Source organism: Seriola aureovittata, chromosome 11 (assembly GCF_021018895.1).
Source record: "Seriola aureovittata isolate HTS-2021-v1 ecotype China chromosome 11, ASM2101889v1, whole genome shotgun sequence".
In the NCBI taxonomy this organism is placed as follows: Eukaryota; Metazoa; Chordata; class Actinopteri; order Carangiformes; family Carangidae; genus Seriola; species Seriola aureovittata.
In genome coordinates, this window is record NC_079374.1 from 27,767,748 (window position 1) to 27,783,093 (window position 15,346).

The 15,346-nt window shown below is 42.3% G+C and overlaps 1 protein-coding gene across 1 annotated transcript; it reads right to left on the reverse strand.

Annotated features, from left to right (window-relative positions):
- Positions 1-3,167: 3,167 nt before the first annotated feature.
- Positions 3,168-6,999, reverse strand: fgf9 (fibroblast growth factor 9). The gene is made up of 4 exons (XM_056389605.1): positions 6,831-6,999; positions 5,379-5,507; positions 5,159-5,262; positions 3,168-4,157 (listed from the first exon to the last, which is right to left on the reverse strand). The coding sequence occupies exons 1-4, from the start codon at positions 6,997-6,999 to the stop codon at positions 3,975-3,977; spliced, it is 585 nt and encodes a 194-aa protein (XP_056245580.1). The 3' UTR covers positions 3,168-3,974.
- Between the last annotated feature and the right edge of the window lie 8,347 nt (positions 7,000-15,346).

Genomic DNA, 15,346 nt, shown 5'->3' on the forward strand with positions numbered 1-15,346 from the left:
GAAGATGCACATTGCTAACTAAGCTAGCCAGCTAGTGTTTAGCGTTAGCTGATAATTTAGCGATTGCTATGCTAACAGTACCTTGCCCCACTGGGCTGATAACCTGTCCACCTGGGTTAGTCCGTGGAGGTGGTCAGTCAAAGCCCAATAAAAAGTACATTTAATCGACGTTAATCTAACGACGTTTGGTTTGTGTTTCTTGCACGTCACCCGGTTTAAGTGATCTGTGTTAGTGTAATGCGCAGCGTTAATGTTAGTTAATACATTGTCCATCAAGACGTCGTTATAGTTCAAGTTAAGATAAAGTGACGTATAAAAAATGTGTAGAAAAACATTTGTCATATAGAAGATTTTTCATTTAATGGGCTGTGATGATGATGATGATGATGATGATGCTAGAAACCCCTCCCAGATGAAATGACAGACTAACTGATGATGAGTTTGTTTATTATTCTGTCTTCAGGATTCACAGGTTCAGTTTCTTACCTGCAGCTTCACTTCTGCTGTTGTTGGCAGGTGATGGTAGCAACACTTTTAAGAACAGAACTTATAAATATTAAACTGTGATTAAGTGATGGATCATCTCTAGCTGTCACCACCTCCACAGGTGAAAGTATTTACCAGTTAACATCAGTATGTTTTTTGATCCTTCACTGTCAGTGTTGTCGGACAGCAACATTTAAACATTTCTAGTATTTATGTTGTTATTAAAGCTAAGATAGAAATAGTCACGCAATGCTGTACGTGTTAATATTGTGAACATTCATACCAGATGTGTTCTATAAAAACCATCAACAAAGTTAAAGCAAGAGCTTCACAAATAACTTTATTTGACATTATGAACTACATTAATTTAAACAATTTACAACGCTGGACACATGCATAAAAGAATGTAATAAATTGATTAATTAAACACTGTAGTGTACAATTTACAGTCAACTCTAACTTTTTAAAATAAAAAATATAATTGTGGATGAAGTTAAAGCTGAATTTCACTGTCATATGTAAGTGCATAATAAAAAGAGGTAGTTCAATCAACAATGCAACAGAATTTTGATTAACAATCTCCCTCTAAATAAGTGATGCTGTTGGAACAGCACTGATATTAACTATAATGGCTGAGGACTATGAAATATGAACAATGTTTTTAACTGTTGACAGTTTGTTACAGCTACAGTGGAGTCCAAAAGTCATGTGACTGTATGTGTGGCATGGGGCAGAGAGTGTAATAAGACAGTGAGGGTGAAGGGAACAAGGAAGAGCAGAGCTGATAAGACTGAACAATGTTATGGCCACAAGTGTTACATTAAATAATACTATGTGTGTATGTTTGGTAAGAGAAGATCTTCATGTGTGGACGCTGCAGGTGGAGGTGGTGCAGGGCCTCCATCATTGCTGCAAGAGGTTGTAGGTGTCCCCAAAGATCCAGACCTTGGCTGGATGGGAAAAAAAACATTATAATAGAGAGAAATCATATCAATATCAAATTGTAGAGTTTAGAGAAAAAGACTAAAGAAACAGCTCTCTGATTAGATGGTCACACATATCTGACTAACACTGAACCAAACTTAACATGAACAAACACGACACACACATCCGCTGCTCTGCTCTTCAACAGCACATCAAGACACAACAGTTCACTGTAATAACGTTATCATTTAGTGACAGTGACTTATTGACAACCCACTGTCACTGTTAACACTAAGTTCAGTAACGTCACCTTCGCTTTGCAGAACTCATTTTAAAACACGTTATAACATGTTTTCCCTCGGTCTGTGGTTTTAATACAAGCGGTTACACCACACAGTTAGCTTACACACAGGAACTTCAGCTAATATTACAAGGTTTCTCCTCATATATGTGATTTACCAAATGTGGACATGTATGCAATTAGCTACTAAGATTATTTTAACACTAAGATATAAAGTTTACCTCGAATTATGAATGCTAACTGTGTTAGCAGCGACTTGGTACAGCGCATGCAGGAGCCTGCTGCGGTCAGATAGCCGGTGCAGGCGGGAGTACACAGTAGCCTCTGTTCTTAGGGCCAGATCGGGTCAGATCCACCCATCACTCCTCCCCAGCTCCACCCTCTCCTCCAAATATGGTTTCTTCCGGTTTCCAAAAAAACCTAAATGGCAACGGTCAAAACACAAACTGCTGGCTTTAAAACGGCAGTTCAGAAACCAATGGGTGACGTCACGGTGGGTTGCCACCTGTAGACACACTCTCGTTGAGTTTTTCAAACATTATTCACTGCAGTGAGCAGCACAGAAGAAATTCCATTCACCTCCTGTTGAGGCTGAGATAGAAATCTCAGATCTCAAAAGCTGCACAAAGAAAAGTAAACCTACTCACATGGTCTTTAATTGGGTGAAATGATCCTTTAAGTTGGACCTACTTTATACCCAGGTCGACATTAATACTGAAAACTGTTTTTTTCCCCAGTTTTTCATTCATTTCTAGAAGCCAGAGAAACCTGAGTTAAATATCAGTGGAGGGAGCCAGAGAGCAACTGAGTCAACTAAACAATTACTATTATGAATGAAGAACCAGCTGGAAACAGATGTTATGCATTCTACACTTAAGTGCCTAGTGGAACTTATCTGTTGAGCTTCAACAAGACACAAAAGTTTTTTTATTTCACTCACACAAAGCTCAACATAACACTAATACTAATACTAATTCTAATACTAATAATAATAATGGTGATGATTATGTCCCACATCTGAATTTGTGAAATATAAATATATTTATATCTAATCCAACTTTAAACAAACGACTTCAACACAACATGAGATATTTTATTTAATAGTAGAAAGTACTCAAAAACTACACAAACAAAATGAATAATAACAACAAGGCTGCAGATTTAAAAACAACTTATTTTCTGAAGTTTTTCAAGTTCATCTACTCATCATCATTATTTCTGAAGTACAGACAGTTGTCTGTTAAATAACTCACACCTCAGTGAAAGTCAGTTCATAAACATTAACTGATGTCTCACATGTGATTAAACAGCTTCTCTCTGCTAACAAGAGAGCACTGTTCATTAACAGCTGTGTCTCTGACCAGCTGATCAACCTTCACCACACTTCACATTTAACTGGAGGAAATCATACATTTAGTTTGATCAGTAAAGAACAGACTTTGTTAGTGTCTCATCCTCCTGTGTCAAAACTGACCCAGTCTGGTTGACTGTTTAAAAAGAGTGAAGTACTGTATGACATCATCACCCAATTCTCTGTTATACATTTTTAGTCAACTTCATTTTTTAAATTTGGTGGCTCACCTGGCAGAGTGCATACTGCTAAGGCTAAGTCCTTACTGCAGCAGCCTGGTTCAAGTCCAGCCCAAGGCCCTTTGCTGCATGTCATCCCCTCTCTCACTGCAAAGGCAAAAATAACTTAAAAAAGCAGATATTCTGAATTATTGTGGATCATCACATATTAATCAGGATGTTTCCAGGTCAAAACTGACTGATGCAATTTTATTCTTCATGTGGCGTAGTGGTCTAAGCAGGCGCCCCTTGTGTAGAGGCTACAGTCCTCGCTGCAGTTGGCCCCGGTTTGAATCCCCCATCGGACGGCCCTTCGCTGCATGTCAATCCCCCTCTCTGCCTCCCTGTTTCCTGTCTCTCTCCACTATACTGTCAAATAGAGGCATAAAAAGCCCAAAAAACATACTTAAAAAAAAATTACAGAGAGCTTTACGTCAAAGTTTAGTTTCAGCTTAACTTTTAACAAAGACTTCAGTTAAGTGTCAGAGTGCTCTCTCTAACAGTCTGGTGACTGTGAGTCTGTTCTCTGTTGCAGTGAGGTCCATTTCATTTCCTCATCATGCAAATGTGTTGCAGTGACAATGAACCTGGACCTGCTGTGTGGAGGCCACGTCCTGTCAGTTCTGTCCCAGACTGGAGCCATATTCCTAACATGGCTCCAGTACTGAATGAGCTGGCTGGTACTGGACCCTGATCACGGTGTTCTGCGAGGCAGGAAGTGAGTGCAGGACTGGTGGCGGCCCACACTGCTGCCCTTCCTGAGGTCTCCCTTGTGGGACAGAGCCAGGTAGATGCCTGGATGAGACAGAGAGGAATAGGTGGTGTAGTGGTTCTCCTCCAGGTTCTCCTTCAACAGGCAGTTGTCAGAGAACTGCTCCTGGAAACACAGGAATACATTATATCATCACATCACCTTGTTCCATTGTGAAGCCCAGCGTTCAGACATGCATTCATCCTTAAAGGTAAAGATACTGGTTTGTTTCTGTTTGTAAGCACACCACTCAAAGCTGGCCCCTCCTCCCCAGCTCAACAAAAGACAGAGGGAGAGCAACAGCAGCTGAGCGACATAGAGAGTGAATGAAGAGAGGGAGTGGTGCAGTGAATCAGAGAAATAAAACTTTACTTTGTGATTGATCATATGAAATCCTTAAAATAAAATGATTTCTAAGTGAATTACTGCACCATGACAACAGGCAGAGGTCAAGGTCTATACACTGGTTTTTATGGAAATCCTGCACAGTATACCTTTAACATGATGCAGTGCACCGAACATCCGGTCAATTAGTGTCATTGACTTCTGCTGCCTCTTAACGCTTAGAAAGAAAAGATTGTGAAAGTAATTTCTAATGTCTAAGTTTAGTTTCCACACACGTCTGTACATGTGTATATTGCTGCAATATCATAACTGATCTCAGAACAGTACAAGCTGAGTCAAGGACAGGTTGACCAGCACACTTTGGTTAAAGCTAATCACTTTGAAAGATCCAGGATTATCCCAAATGTGCAAACATCCTTAAAAGGCTGCTCTGACCTCTGCTTGACAAAAATGACAGGAACTATATATACAGACAACAGCCTAAAGTGGCCACTAGATGGCAGTAAATTACATGATTGATGCAAACAGGCATCAGACCCTTTATGGGACAGAATGTTGCTCTGAGATCAGATTTAAGGAGAGATATAACTTCACTTCAGTGTTGCTTTAATTGATGTCTATTTTAGCTTTAACAGGTCGAGCACTGCTGGTCCTGCTGGTCCTGACACTAACATAATGCTCTTTGACCCAGGTCTGACAGCATCTACTTTCTCTCACAGTACACACACATGACACATGTACACCCTGCTGTGTTACTGTGTGAGCTGTAGTGGGCTACATACCACTCCATGTGCCAGTCCTTGTCCACTCATAGAGAGGTACAGGCCGCTCTTCACTCCTTTGATTCCCACCACTCCATGCTTCATAGCAAACATCTTCAGCCAAGCTTGTGGAGATGGAGAAACAGCATAAAGCAATACATCAAGGTTTGGATGGATTCTTCACACACATCTACAAACTCCTCACATAATGAAACCTCAGACTGCAGACCAGTGAACTCACAGTACTCAGTGGGTTTGTGGACACCTCCAACTGAGCCATTGGGCAGAATCTGGAGATGATAGCCAATCCCAACACGGCAGTAAAGCAGCTGCTGCTTGGGCCCTTCTCTAATTGGATGAGGACTGGAACCTGCATTGTAAAGAGATGATTTGATAGATAAATTACCCTCTTATGGATGATGTCATCCAGAAGGAAATATCTGAAAACTGATTGACTGTCCATGTTTCCTGTCATATAGCTGGAAACATGTTAAAGAAACTATTTCTGATGGAATCAACTGGTCCTGTGCTAAAGAGTTGTTCAAATCCATCTTAATACAGTGCCATGTTATTGTAATCATTCATCTTAATATAGTGCCATGCAGTGTTGGGGAATCTACTTAGAAAAAGTCATTCAAACTGCTCTTTAAAAAAGATGATCAAATTGACGATGTACATTTGAAACGAAATTATAACAAAATAAAATAGAAATTAGTCACAAGCCAGTTGATTGTTCACAGGTCAGAAGATAAACTAAAAAATAAAAACCACCATCAATTTCAGCTTTGTCAGTATGACCATGGTGATTCTTCCTCAGGCTGAGATTCAGGAGGTTTATCCAGGATGGTGTTGTAGCTGTGTGAACACTGAGCCACACCTGTTCTTGGGTTTTGCACTTGAACTACACACAGATGAAGTGTGTGGTGGTGACTGCCTGACGAATGCATTGCATTGGCTGCCTTCAGCGGTCAGGATGAAAGAAAAAAGGGGGCGGGACTGGTCAAAAGGGGTTTAATTACAGTAGAGAGTAATTTAACTACTTGAATCAATGAGAAAATATGAATTTAGCTGAGCTACCAGTTTAATTATATGAAGGTGACTACTCCACAACACTGGTGCCATGTTACTGTAATCATTCACCTCACTCATACCGGCTATGAAGAAGCTATATGAACCTGTTCTTTAACAAGTCAGTGTTGGTTGATTTGACAACAGCCATGACATGTGATGGGTGTATTATCTCCAACACTGAGGACAGGGAACATGAGCAGCTACTCTCTAAACAAACTGTGAGCTAAAGCCTAAAGAGGACAGTCCTGTTGTCCAACACTGTAATACTGACTGACTGATTCATGTGTGAATATTAAAACCTCGACACCCTGTGGCTGAAGGAACCCTGAAGGAAAGGCTACAGGGACCACACATAGAGATGAGATTCTCAGACATGGAGTTAATTTCTATCTCCCATAGCCTGACCTACTAACATTTCATCATTATCGTCATGTTTTCATATCACATCAAACTGTCCTGTGATGTAACAGCAGATGATAGAGGTTTTGGTGACTTGAAATAAAGAAAGGAAAAAAAACACGTGGGAGAGAAGAGAAATGATCAGCCATCAGCCTCATCGTTAAAACAGGTAACTTTAATAATGAGGCTGCTCAGTGTAAAGTTTAAACAAGTGCTCTCTGACCTTTTCCTTTCAGCAGGGAGTCCCTCATGTGCAGCTTCCAGAGGCCTCGGAGGCGAGTGCTGTCGTTCTCAGGTGAAGCCACTGGTTCTTGTCTCTTTGCTCCCACCGGTCGATGACACAAACAGAAAAGCAGGAGCAGCAAGAAGCCAGGCAGCAACAGCGAAACCATAGTGAGGCACATCAAGCAGCTGCCAGCAGACCACACAACAACCTGCTACAGACAGTCATATCCACTGACAGAGGGATACAGTCTCAGGTAGAGTGAGAGTCCAGGTCCAGGTTTTGCCTCCTCTTCCTCTGCTGAACTCTACTGCCTCCCCTGCTCATCTCCTCCACACCCACTTCCTTCTTTTATCTCCTGTGTCTACGCTGGAGCTCTGACTGACAGGGACACAGTGAGATACTCTGCTGTACACACTCTCTATCAGTCACATATCAGTGATCCTACCAACAACAGCCTAACATGTGATGTTCTCTGAAGCTGCTGCAGAAAACAGCTGCTTTTATTGTCACTGACACAACCTCTCAAGTGTTGACCTGCTGGAACTGATCCAGTTCATATTTACTTCATCCGCTGGAGGATGGAAGTACAGTCAGACAAACTTACAACATTAACAGTTTAGTGTTTGGGTGCAGCCTGCGTACATGGATGTGTTGTTGTGTTGCCCAATCAGATCTCTGACGGGAGAGAGACATGCAAACTGTCTGTGCAGTATCACAATCACTGAGATTGGAGAGCAAGCTGAGCTGATAGAGTGGGAAAGTCTGAGGCAGGACCACACACACACACACACACACACACACACACACACACACACACACACACACACACACACACACACACACACACACACACACACACACACACACACACACACACACACACACACACACACACACACACACACACACACACACACACACACCTGTACTGTTGTGTCAAATATAGTTTGTCTTGTAAGACAGTAAATAATTTATATGTGTCATGGTTTGGAGATATGAAGGTCAGTGACATTTTATCTGGTTTGAAGCAGTTACCATGAAAACTATTCACAGTGATGTCCATGGATGAGTTCTGGCAGGCAACCTTAAGTTAGTCATGTTTAGTATTTTCTAGGCTGTAAATACACTACAGAGCCAAAGGTAGAATATGTGGGCACTTGAACATTAAACCCATGTCACATCAAAACCATCTGCACTGATCAGCTGCTCTATCAGCCTCCACTCTTCTGGAGTCAGGAAACCTGTGGGACCCTGGAGGTCACATGATGATACTATGAAGAGAGATGAAGCAGACTAATGATGTTCATCAAACGAGAGGTTGAGGGTGAGAGTAGAAAACAATTGACATCTGAATCTTTATCTGCAATTGAGGGATCCTGACTGATATTTTTATCTCCTCTCATGAATGAGAAGAGAGACCTGATCATCAAACTGATGGAGGTCTGGAACCAGGACTCTTCTGGAGAATCTGAGGGGGGTGTGGCAGCATCATACTGTGGGGAGCTTCTGGTCAGACCTGATGAAGGATGAATGAGACACAGAGAGAAAACCTGATCCAGAGTCCAGGAGACCTGAGACTGGAGCCGCGGTTCCCCTTTCAGCTCAATGAGGGGTCTGAAGACTTTCTGAAGCCACTGAATGTGAAAAAAGTTGTGTAGAATGTTAAGTGTCTCCAGAAGGAGCTGTGTGAGTCTGATAAACATCCTCAGGTGATGTCACCTGAATAAGTGATGGACAGGTCTGAAGACACAAGTTAGAAAATGAAAACCATCTAGAGGTGTACAACTGGGAAGATGTGAGCTGACCACAACTCTGAAAGCCCGCTCCTCACCTCTGCTTCAGGCTCCAGGCTACATTAGCTGCTGCTAGTGTTACGCCCATGAAGTTCTGTACTCCAGGGGTGACACACTTTAAAGAAATTAGTGCCTGTGAGGACAAACAACAAAGGCACTGTGGGTGAGCTGGTCTTCAGTTGCTTTACTAAAACGTTAACTGCCAACTGAAGATTGCAGCTCGCCCACAGCTTATAGCCTCACAGGTGGTCTCGTGCCTGAAATACGAATGTTTAAAATCTTAAGGGGGGGAGGGGGGTGTCTGTAAAGTATAAAACATATATACATATAAACAACACACAGTGGGCAATTAAATAATACAGTATTACATAATTATCCTATGTGCCACACTAGCAGAACACATCAGAACCTCCAACCCAGCTGTCAGCAGTAGGGTTGCATTGTAGGTAATGTTGGTTTGGATAAGCAAGCAAGCTGCATCAATTGTGACTTTTTTTTTTTCAACGGTCTGTTGGAGAAAAAAGTCCAGGTCCAGGCAAGAGTCTAAGTCTAGACCTCTTCACCAACACTTAACTTTCAACAAAGCTGCACTATTACTGGAGTCAAAAAAAGAATAAAAAAGAAGTCACTGGAGATGGTCAGGGTCCAATGCAATAGAATTTATTCTTTCACAAGAACTAAAATGACATCAGATCTGCATCTGAACTGAAGACAGAGTGCCTGTACACCATCATATATAGTTAGGAATCCCTCCTTCTTTGGTGGGTTGTCCCCCTTTTTTCTAAAGAAAACCTATCAACGCCATGGAAACAATGTTGTCCAGCCCCGTGTGGAATTTCCCCAAACCAGGCATGCCAGGGCATAGTGGTGGTTCCAGGTGTCCAGAAGTCTCCTATCTATACCCAACCTGGGCCTCAATGTTCCCAGGACCCTTCAGACCATTAAAAAAAAAAACTTTATTCCCTCCAGGTTAGATACAAATCTAACCGTCAAGACAGACTCTCATACAGTGGGCAAGAAGATCGTTGTTGAGAGCAATTTCTTTCTCTTGGCGTTGAAGTTGGTTATAGTGCTGGTGCTTATTGATCAGGTACCATTTGGTAGTACGCCACTTCAGCGCCATGCTTCTCATAAGGCGCAGTACCTGAGCTTCTTCTTGTGGGCAATCTGCTAACAGTCTTCCTCTTCTGGCTCCTTGGTAAGAAGTGGTGGTTCTGGCTGTTGGACTGGCATCTCACCTTGGAGCAACTGATACAGTATTGAAGGCTTTGGTTGAGGTGGTGTCAATGATGGAAAGGTTCCTGTGGCGGATCCTCTGTGGGCTAGAATTGCATATCCTGAGGTAGTTGGTTGCTTTCCCAACTGAATCCTGGCCCTTCTGCCATGACTCTCCTTCAACTTTTAAGGCTGTTGGGGTTTCTAAGATGATCTTAAAGGGGCCTTTACACCAGGGTTGGTCCCACTTTCTCTTGAACCCCTTAGCGTATACCCACTCTTGTGGACATATTCTCTGCTGTTAGTCTGGGATGGCAGCTTCCCTCTCCTCTGTGGCACCTTTCATCTGTTGGAAGATAACTTTATGGATTCGTTAGATGTTGTAAATAACTGGTTCTCTCTTTTTCTAACTGTTCAAATGGAGGACTCTCATATGGGCCTCTAAGATATGACACAGGCATTGGTTTCCCTGTCAGGTGTTAGGTGTGTTAATCTGTTAGTCTGTGATTTCATAGTCATTAGTGTCAGTGGTAAAGCCTCCATCCAGTTTAACTTACCATTGCTGCCTGTCACTATTTTAGCCAACTTTGATTTTAAAGTGCCATTAGCTCGTTTTACTGCTCCCTGTGACTGAGGATGGTATATACACCCAAACTTCTGCTTTATCTCTAGCATCTTTAACATTATCTTAAATGCTTGTGCTACAAAATGTGGTTTGTTGTCTGAATTGATAGTATCTGGCAAACCAAACCTTGGAAAAACCTCTCTGCACAAGAAGTTGGCCACTGATTTATAGCCTGGACGTGTTGTTGGTGTTGCTTCAATCCATCTACTAAATCTATCAACCACAACCAAAATGTATCTCATTCTTCCTATTTGCTGGACCATGTCCACATAACCTATCATTAGCATCTGGTGGCGGAATATGCACACTTGGAGTCGAAATAGCTTTCCTTGTGTTATAATGTGCATACACTTCACATTCATGCAATGTTCTATCAACCGTGGCTGCCAAAAATGGCAACCACCAAACTGCTTGTAGGCGTTTGATAACCTCCCCCCCTTGCTCAATGGTCAGAGCCATGCACATTTCTTATAGCAAAATGCAACAATGAAACAGGCAACACAAAATGACCATGAGAACTTATCCACAAACCGTTTTAAGGACCACCTTGTGTGATTTTGATAGCCCCCCCTTTCAACCACACCGACTTCTCAAACGGATCAGCTCTCTCCTGTGCCTGTATTAGAGAACATAGGCTTGTTAGAGGTTCACAATGTTCAGCTACCAACAATGGGCCCATAGTTGTGCCAACTGCTGCACATTTTGCACTTTCATCTGCTAAATTATTGCCTTTGGAAAATAAAGAGTCTGTCCTTTGATGTGCTGGACACTTAATGACAGCGACAGCTGTAGGGAGGTGCATTGCGTCTAACAGAGCAGAGACCGCTTCCCTGTGTGTTACTGGGGGGCCATCAGCTCTAAGAAAACCTCTCTGCTTCCAAATGTTTCCATGTATGTGACACACAGCATATGCATAAGCTTAGTCTGTGTATACATTAAGATGCTTTCCTCAAGCTAACTTAAATGCGGATGTTAAAGCTTTGATTTCTGCAAGTTGTGCATCACATGGTTGTGTAACTTTCGATGCCTGAATTTCTGTAAAGATGTTATCTGAGTGTACGATGGCGAAACCAGCATGGTTTCCGGTAGCATCCCTGAAAAAGGAGCCATCTACAATCAATGTGAGATCTGCTGTGATTGGTTGATTATACAGATCATCACATGCTTGTCTGTTGTTTGGACACAGTCATGCTGCGTGCCATCCACAGGCAACACGATCCTGATTGCAGGATTCACTGTGTTGCATCTTTGGATGGTGAGTTCAGGTGCTGAAGGAATTTCAAAACCTGTTTTTATAGCTTGAGGTAGAAAGAATCATGGACTTGTGAGCAAGGAATGTAATTGGTGAGATGTGTATAAGACAACCTTGTGTCCATGGTCAACGCTGAGGCCTTTTGAAAAGCAAAGGCTGTTGCTGCCAATCCCTGATAACAGGGTAGCAGGTCTGATCCAGTGTTATCCAGTGCTGTAGTAGGCTAATGGCTGTTTACCTGTCTAACTGTGGGGGAGCAATTAACCCCTTATCTCCACACAGAGTTCTGCCCAGATATTCAACTTCTTTTTGACAAAATTTAAGTTTATCTTTGCTGACTTCATGTCCTCCTTTTGCTAGAGCTGTTAGCACTGCAATTGAGTCTTTTTCACACTGTTGTTTGGTGGGAATACTAATCAACAAACCATCCATGTACTGGATCATAGTACTTGGAACGTCTAAGTGTTGCAGATCTTGAGCAAGCACACTGTTAAAAATTGATGGGCTTTCTACATAGCCCTGTGCTAGGTGCATGTATTGCTGTCCTTGATAAGTGAATGCAAAAAGGTGTTGTGAATCTAGATTCAGTGGCACACTGAAAAAGGCTGAACATAGGTCAATAACTGTATACCAGCGTGCATCAGATGGAACATTTGAGAGCAGCGTATGGGGGTCTGGAACCACAGGTCTCTCAGCATCAACAATGGAATTGATAGCTCTAAGGTCATGCACTAATCGATAATCATTACAGTGTGGCTTCCTAATTGGAAAAATAGGAGTATTGCAGGGGCTATTTGTTTTTACCAAAACCCCTGCCTCCATCGGGCCCTGAATTGTGTGTTAGCGTCTTCCTCCTTCTGTTTTTCCTTTCTATAGGTTTCCAAATGGTGCACAACATGCTCAGAGACCAGTCCATTTTCATGAGGCCCACAACATTCTCCAAACGCTTTTGCACTTCTTGTGGCATGGCTTTCTTTGCCATTACTTTGAACAAAGCTTCTGTGATGTTAGTGATGTTTCAGGCACTTCCTGTTTCATCTCTCCATTTTTGTTGAAACGCATGTAGGAACTTTGATGGACATTCGCCGTCTTTCAGTGTTTCTCCATCCAATTTAAAAGGGGTCCATCTTTTCAGGATACTACCTTCTCAACTGGGCCCACACTATGGCGCGGTGTCCACCAAAACCCACACTGTCTGCTTTATTTCTATCCACCACCAATGGCAGGTCTGCTGCATTAAAGATGTCTTCTGTGTTTTCCTGCTTTATGCATAAGCAGAGCCTTAATACCACCTAGTGCTAGCGTTACTCCCTCTGTGCTTTCTTCCAGTGCAGTTCCAACCATATCCATGAATGACCATGGCACATACTGGGTCTGTCCCTGTGCTTTAGTTATTATGGGGCACTTGAGTTTAGCTTCATCTTGTTCTTGTTTGTCCTCTTGCTCCTCTACTTCCCTTCTGTTTCTGGCCATTGTTTTGCAGGGATTTTCTCCTCCCATTCGTCTTCCACTTCTCAAGTGCATGGGTGATGGTTCTGACATTTCTCTTATATGGTGTGTTTGGCGGTCTATTAAATTTGACAGTTTTCCTTGAACACTGTCTAATTGTTGACTTGTTTCAGAGGGGGATTCTTCTGATATCATGACACTTGGTTTCCATCTGTGTCTCTTGTGCTGTCCTTAGAATATCATTTACAGTTTGGCTCCTTTCCAATCTGCTTCCAGGTCTATATTGTCCACGTTCTTGGTGTTTCCCTGTTTCCTGTTGTACTCTTGTTTGGGTTACTGTCATTACTAGTTGACCTTTGACCTCTTTTCAGTTGTTGCATTTTGTTTTCCCTGAATGCATAGTCCTCTACGTCCTCATTCTCTGACACCTCAGCTCGTTCCACCACTTGCTGCTATTTTCTTCTTTCTCATCTGTCTCCCTCTGACCTTTCTTCTTCGTCTTGGGATGTATCTCCTTCAGACTCATCATCCTCAGTTTCTGTCATTATTTCTTCTTGTTTGTCTTTAACTCTTCTGGCTTGCTTGTTCATTCCATGTCACTGTGAACTTCCCCTGCAGCTCACCTTTTATTTTCTGTTTCTCATTTTCCTGTTGTGAGAATATGGTGTTGGTCTGCCAGGCCATGGTGGGGCAGTAGGCTGCTGTTCTTGTTTTTTCATTTTTTCCTTCTCACTCTTCTCCTCCTGTTTCTCTTCATCTTTTAACAACCTCACCACATTTGACCTGGTACACCACTATTTGAACACACATTCTCTCTAATCTGCGAATAAACCACACTATTGTTTTCTGTGTGTCTGTATAAGGCTGATATTCCCCCTACTTCACGGCATATCTCACTCGGAGGCTTATAGTGATAACCACATCAACCCCTCCAAAAGGTTAGAAGCCAGGACAATACACCCATTTAGCAGCATTTGATCAAACTCATTCACTCTTTCTACTCCATGATGAGACATAGTACACATATTACACTTTAGACACACATTGAACATACTTGCATTCCACTATGTTCACCAGTGGCTTTAATTTATTCACAGTTTTAGTAGCATTAGACTTGGTGACTGTATTTAAATTTGAACATTTTTCATGCTTTATGTCTCATTCATTTTACAATAATTTTGACTAGGTTCTTTGGAGAAGAGACATTCTGATTTACCTTGCCTGGGCGGAGACCTGTACTCAGACACAATCAGAATCTGCAGAAATTAAAAAGGCTCTGCTTACCTCTGAGTTTTTTGTGGCCACTGACGGTCTGAGATGCAGGCTGATCCTCCCAGGCAGGAGTCCTCAGGCTTCTGTCTCTCCTGGCTGGCTCGCCAATTTATGTTGGAGAAAAAAGTCCATGTCCAGGCCAGAGTCTAATTCTAGACCTCTTCACCAACACTTAACAAAACTGAACTTTTACTAAGTCAAAAAAAGACTCAAAAAGAAGACACTGGAGATGGTCAGAGTCCAATGCAATAGAAGGTATTCTTTCACAAGAACTAAAGTGAAATCAGATCCGCAATCATATATAGTTAAGTCATCCCTCCTTAGGTGGGTTCTCCACATATTGTCTAAAGCAAACCTATCAACGCCAGGGGAACAATGATGTCCAGCCCCGCGTGCAATTTCCCCAAACCAGGCATGCCAGGGCATAGTGCCGGTGCCAGGTGTCCATAAGTCTCCTCTCTATCCCCAACCTGGGCCTTGCTACGGCTGCTTCTCCAACACCATTGCTCCCAGGGCCTTTCAGACCATTTAAAAAAAATGATTCCCTTCAGGTTCCATTCTACAACAAACTTACCTTCAATGCATAGTATATTTTAGTGAAATTTTACTACAAGTCTGACAGTAGCAGTGTCACAATTCAGGAGTCTCATCCTTCAGGGTCACAACGGCAAGACCATTTCAAAGGCTCCTTCAAATGTGTCCTTCTTTTCCCGGACCAAGAAGGCTCCAACAGATGGATCCTTCATGGTCTAGCCTGTCCCAAGATTTACTGCACACCAGTAATGAAAATAATATGGCACTGACACTGACAGAGAGCCATAGGGATACACTGTTAAATGTAGGTACTGGGTTTCAGCTAAGGTCAACAGCTAACAGCACAACTGTTAAAACCTCAGGTGTTTGTGAA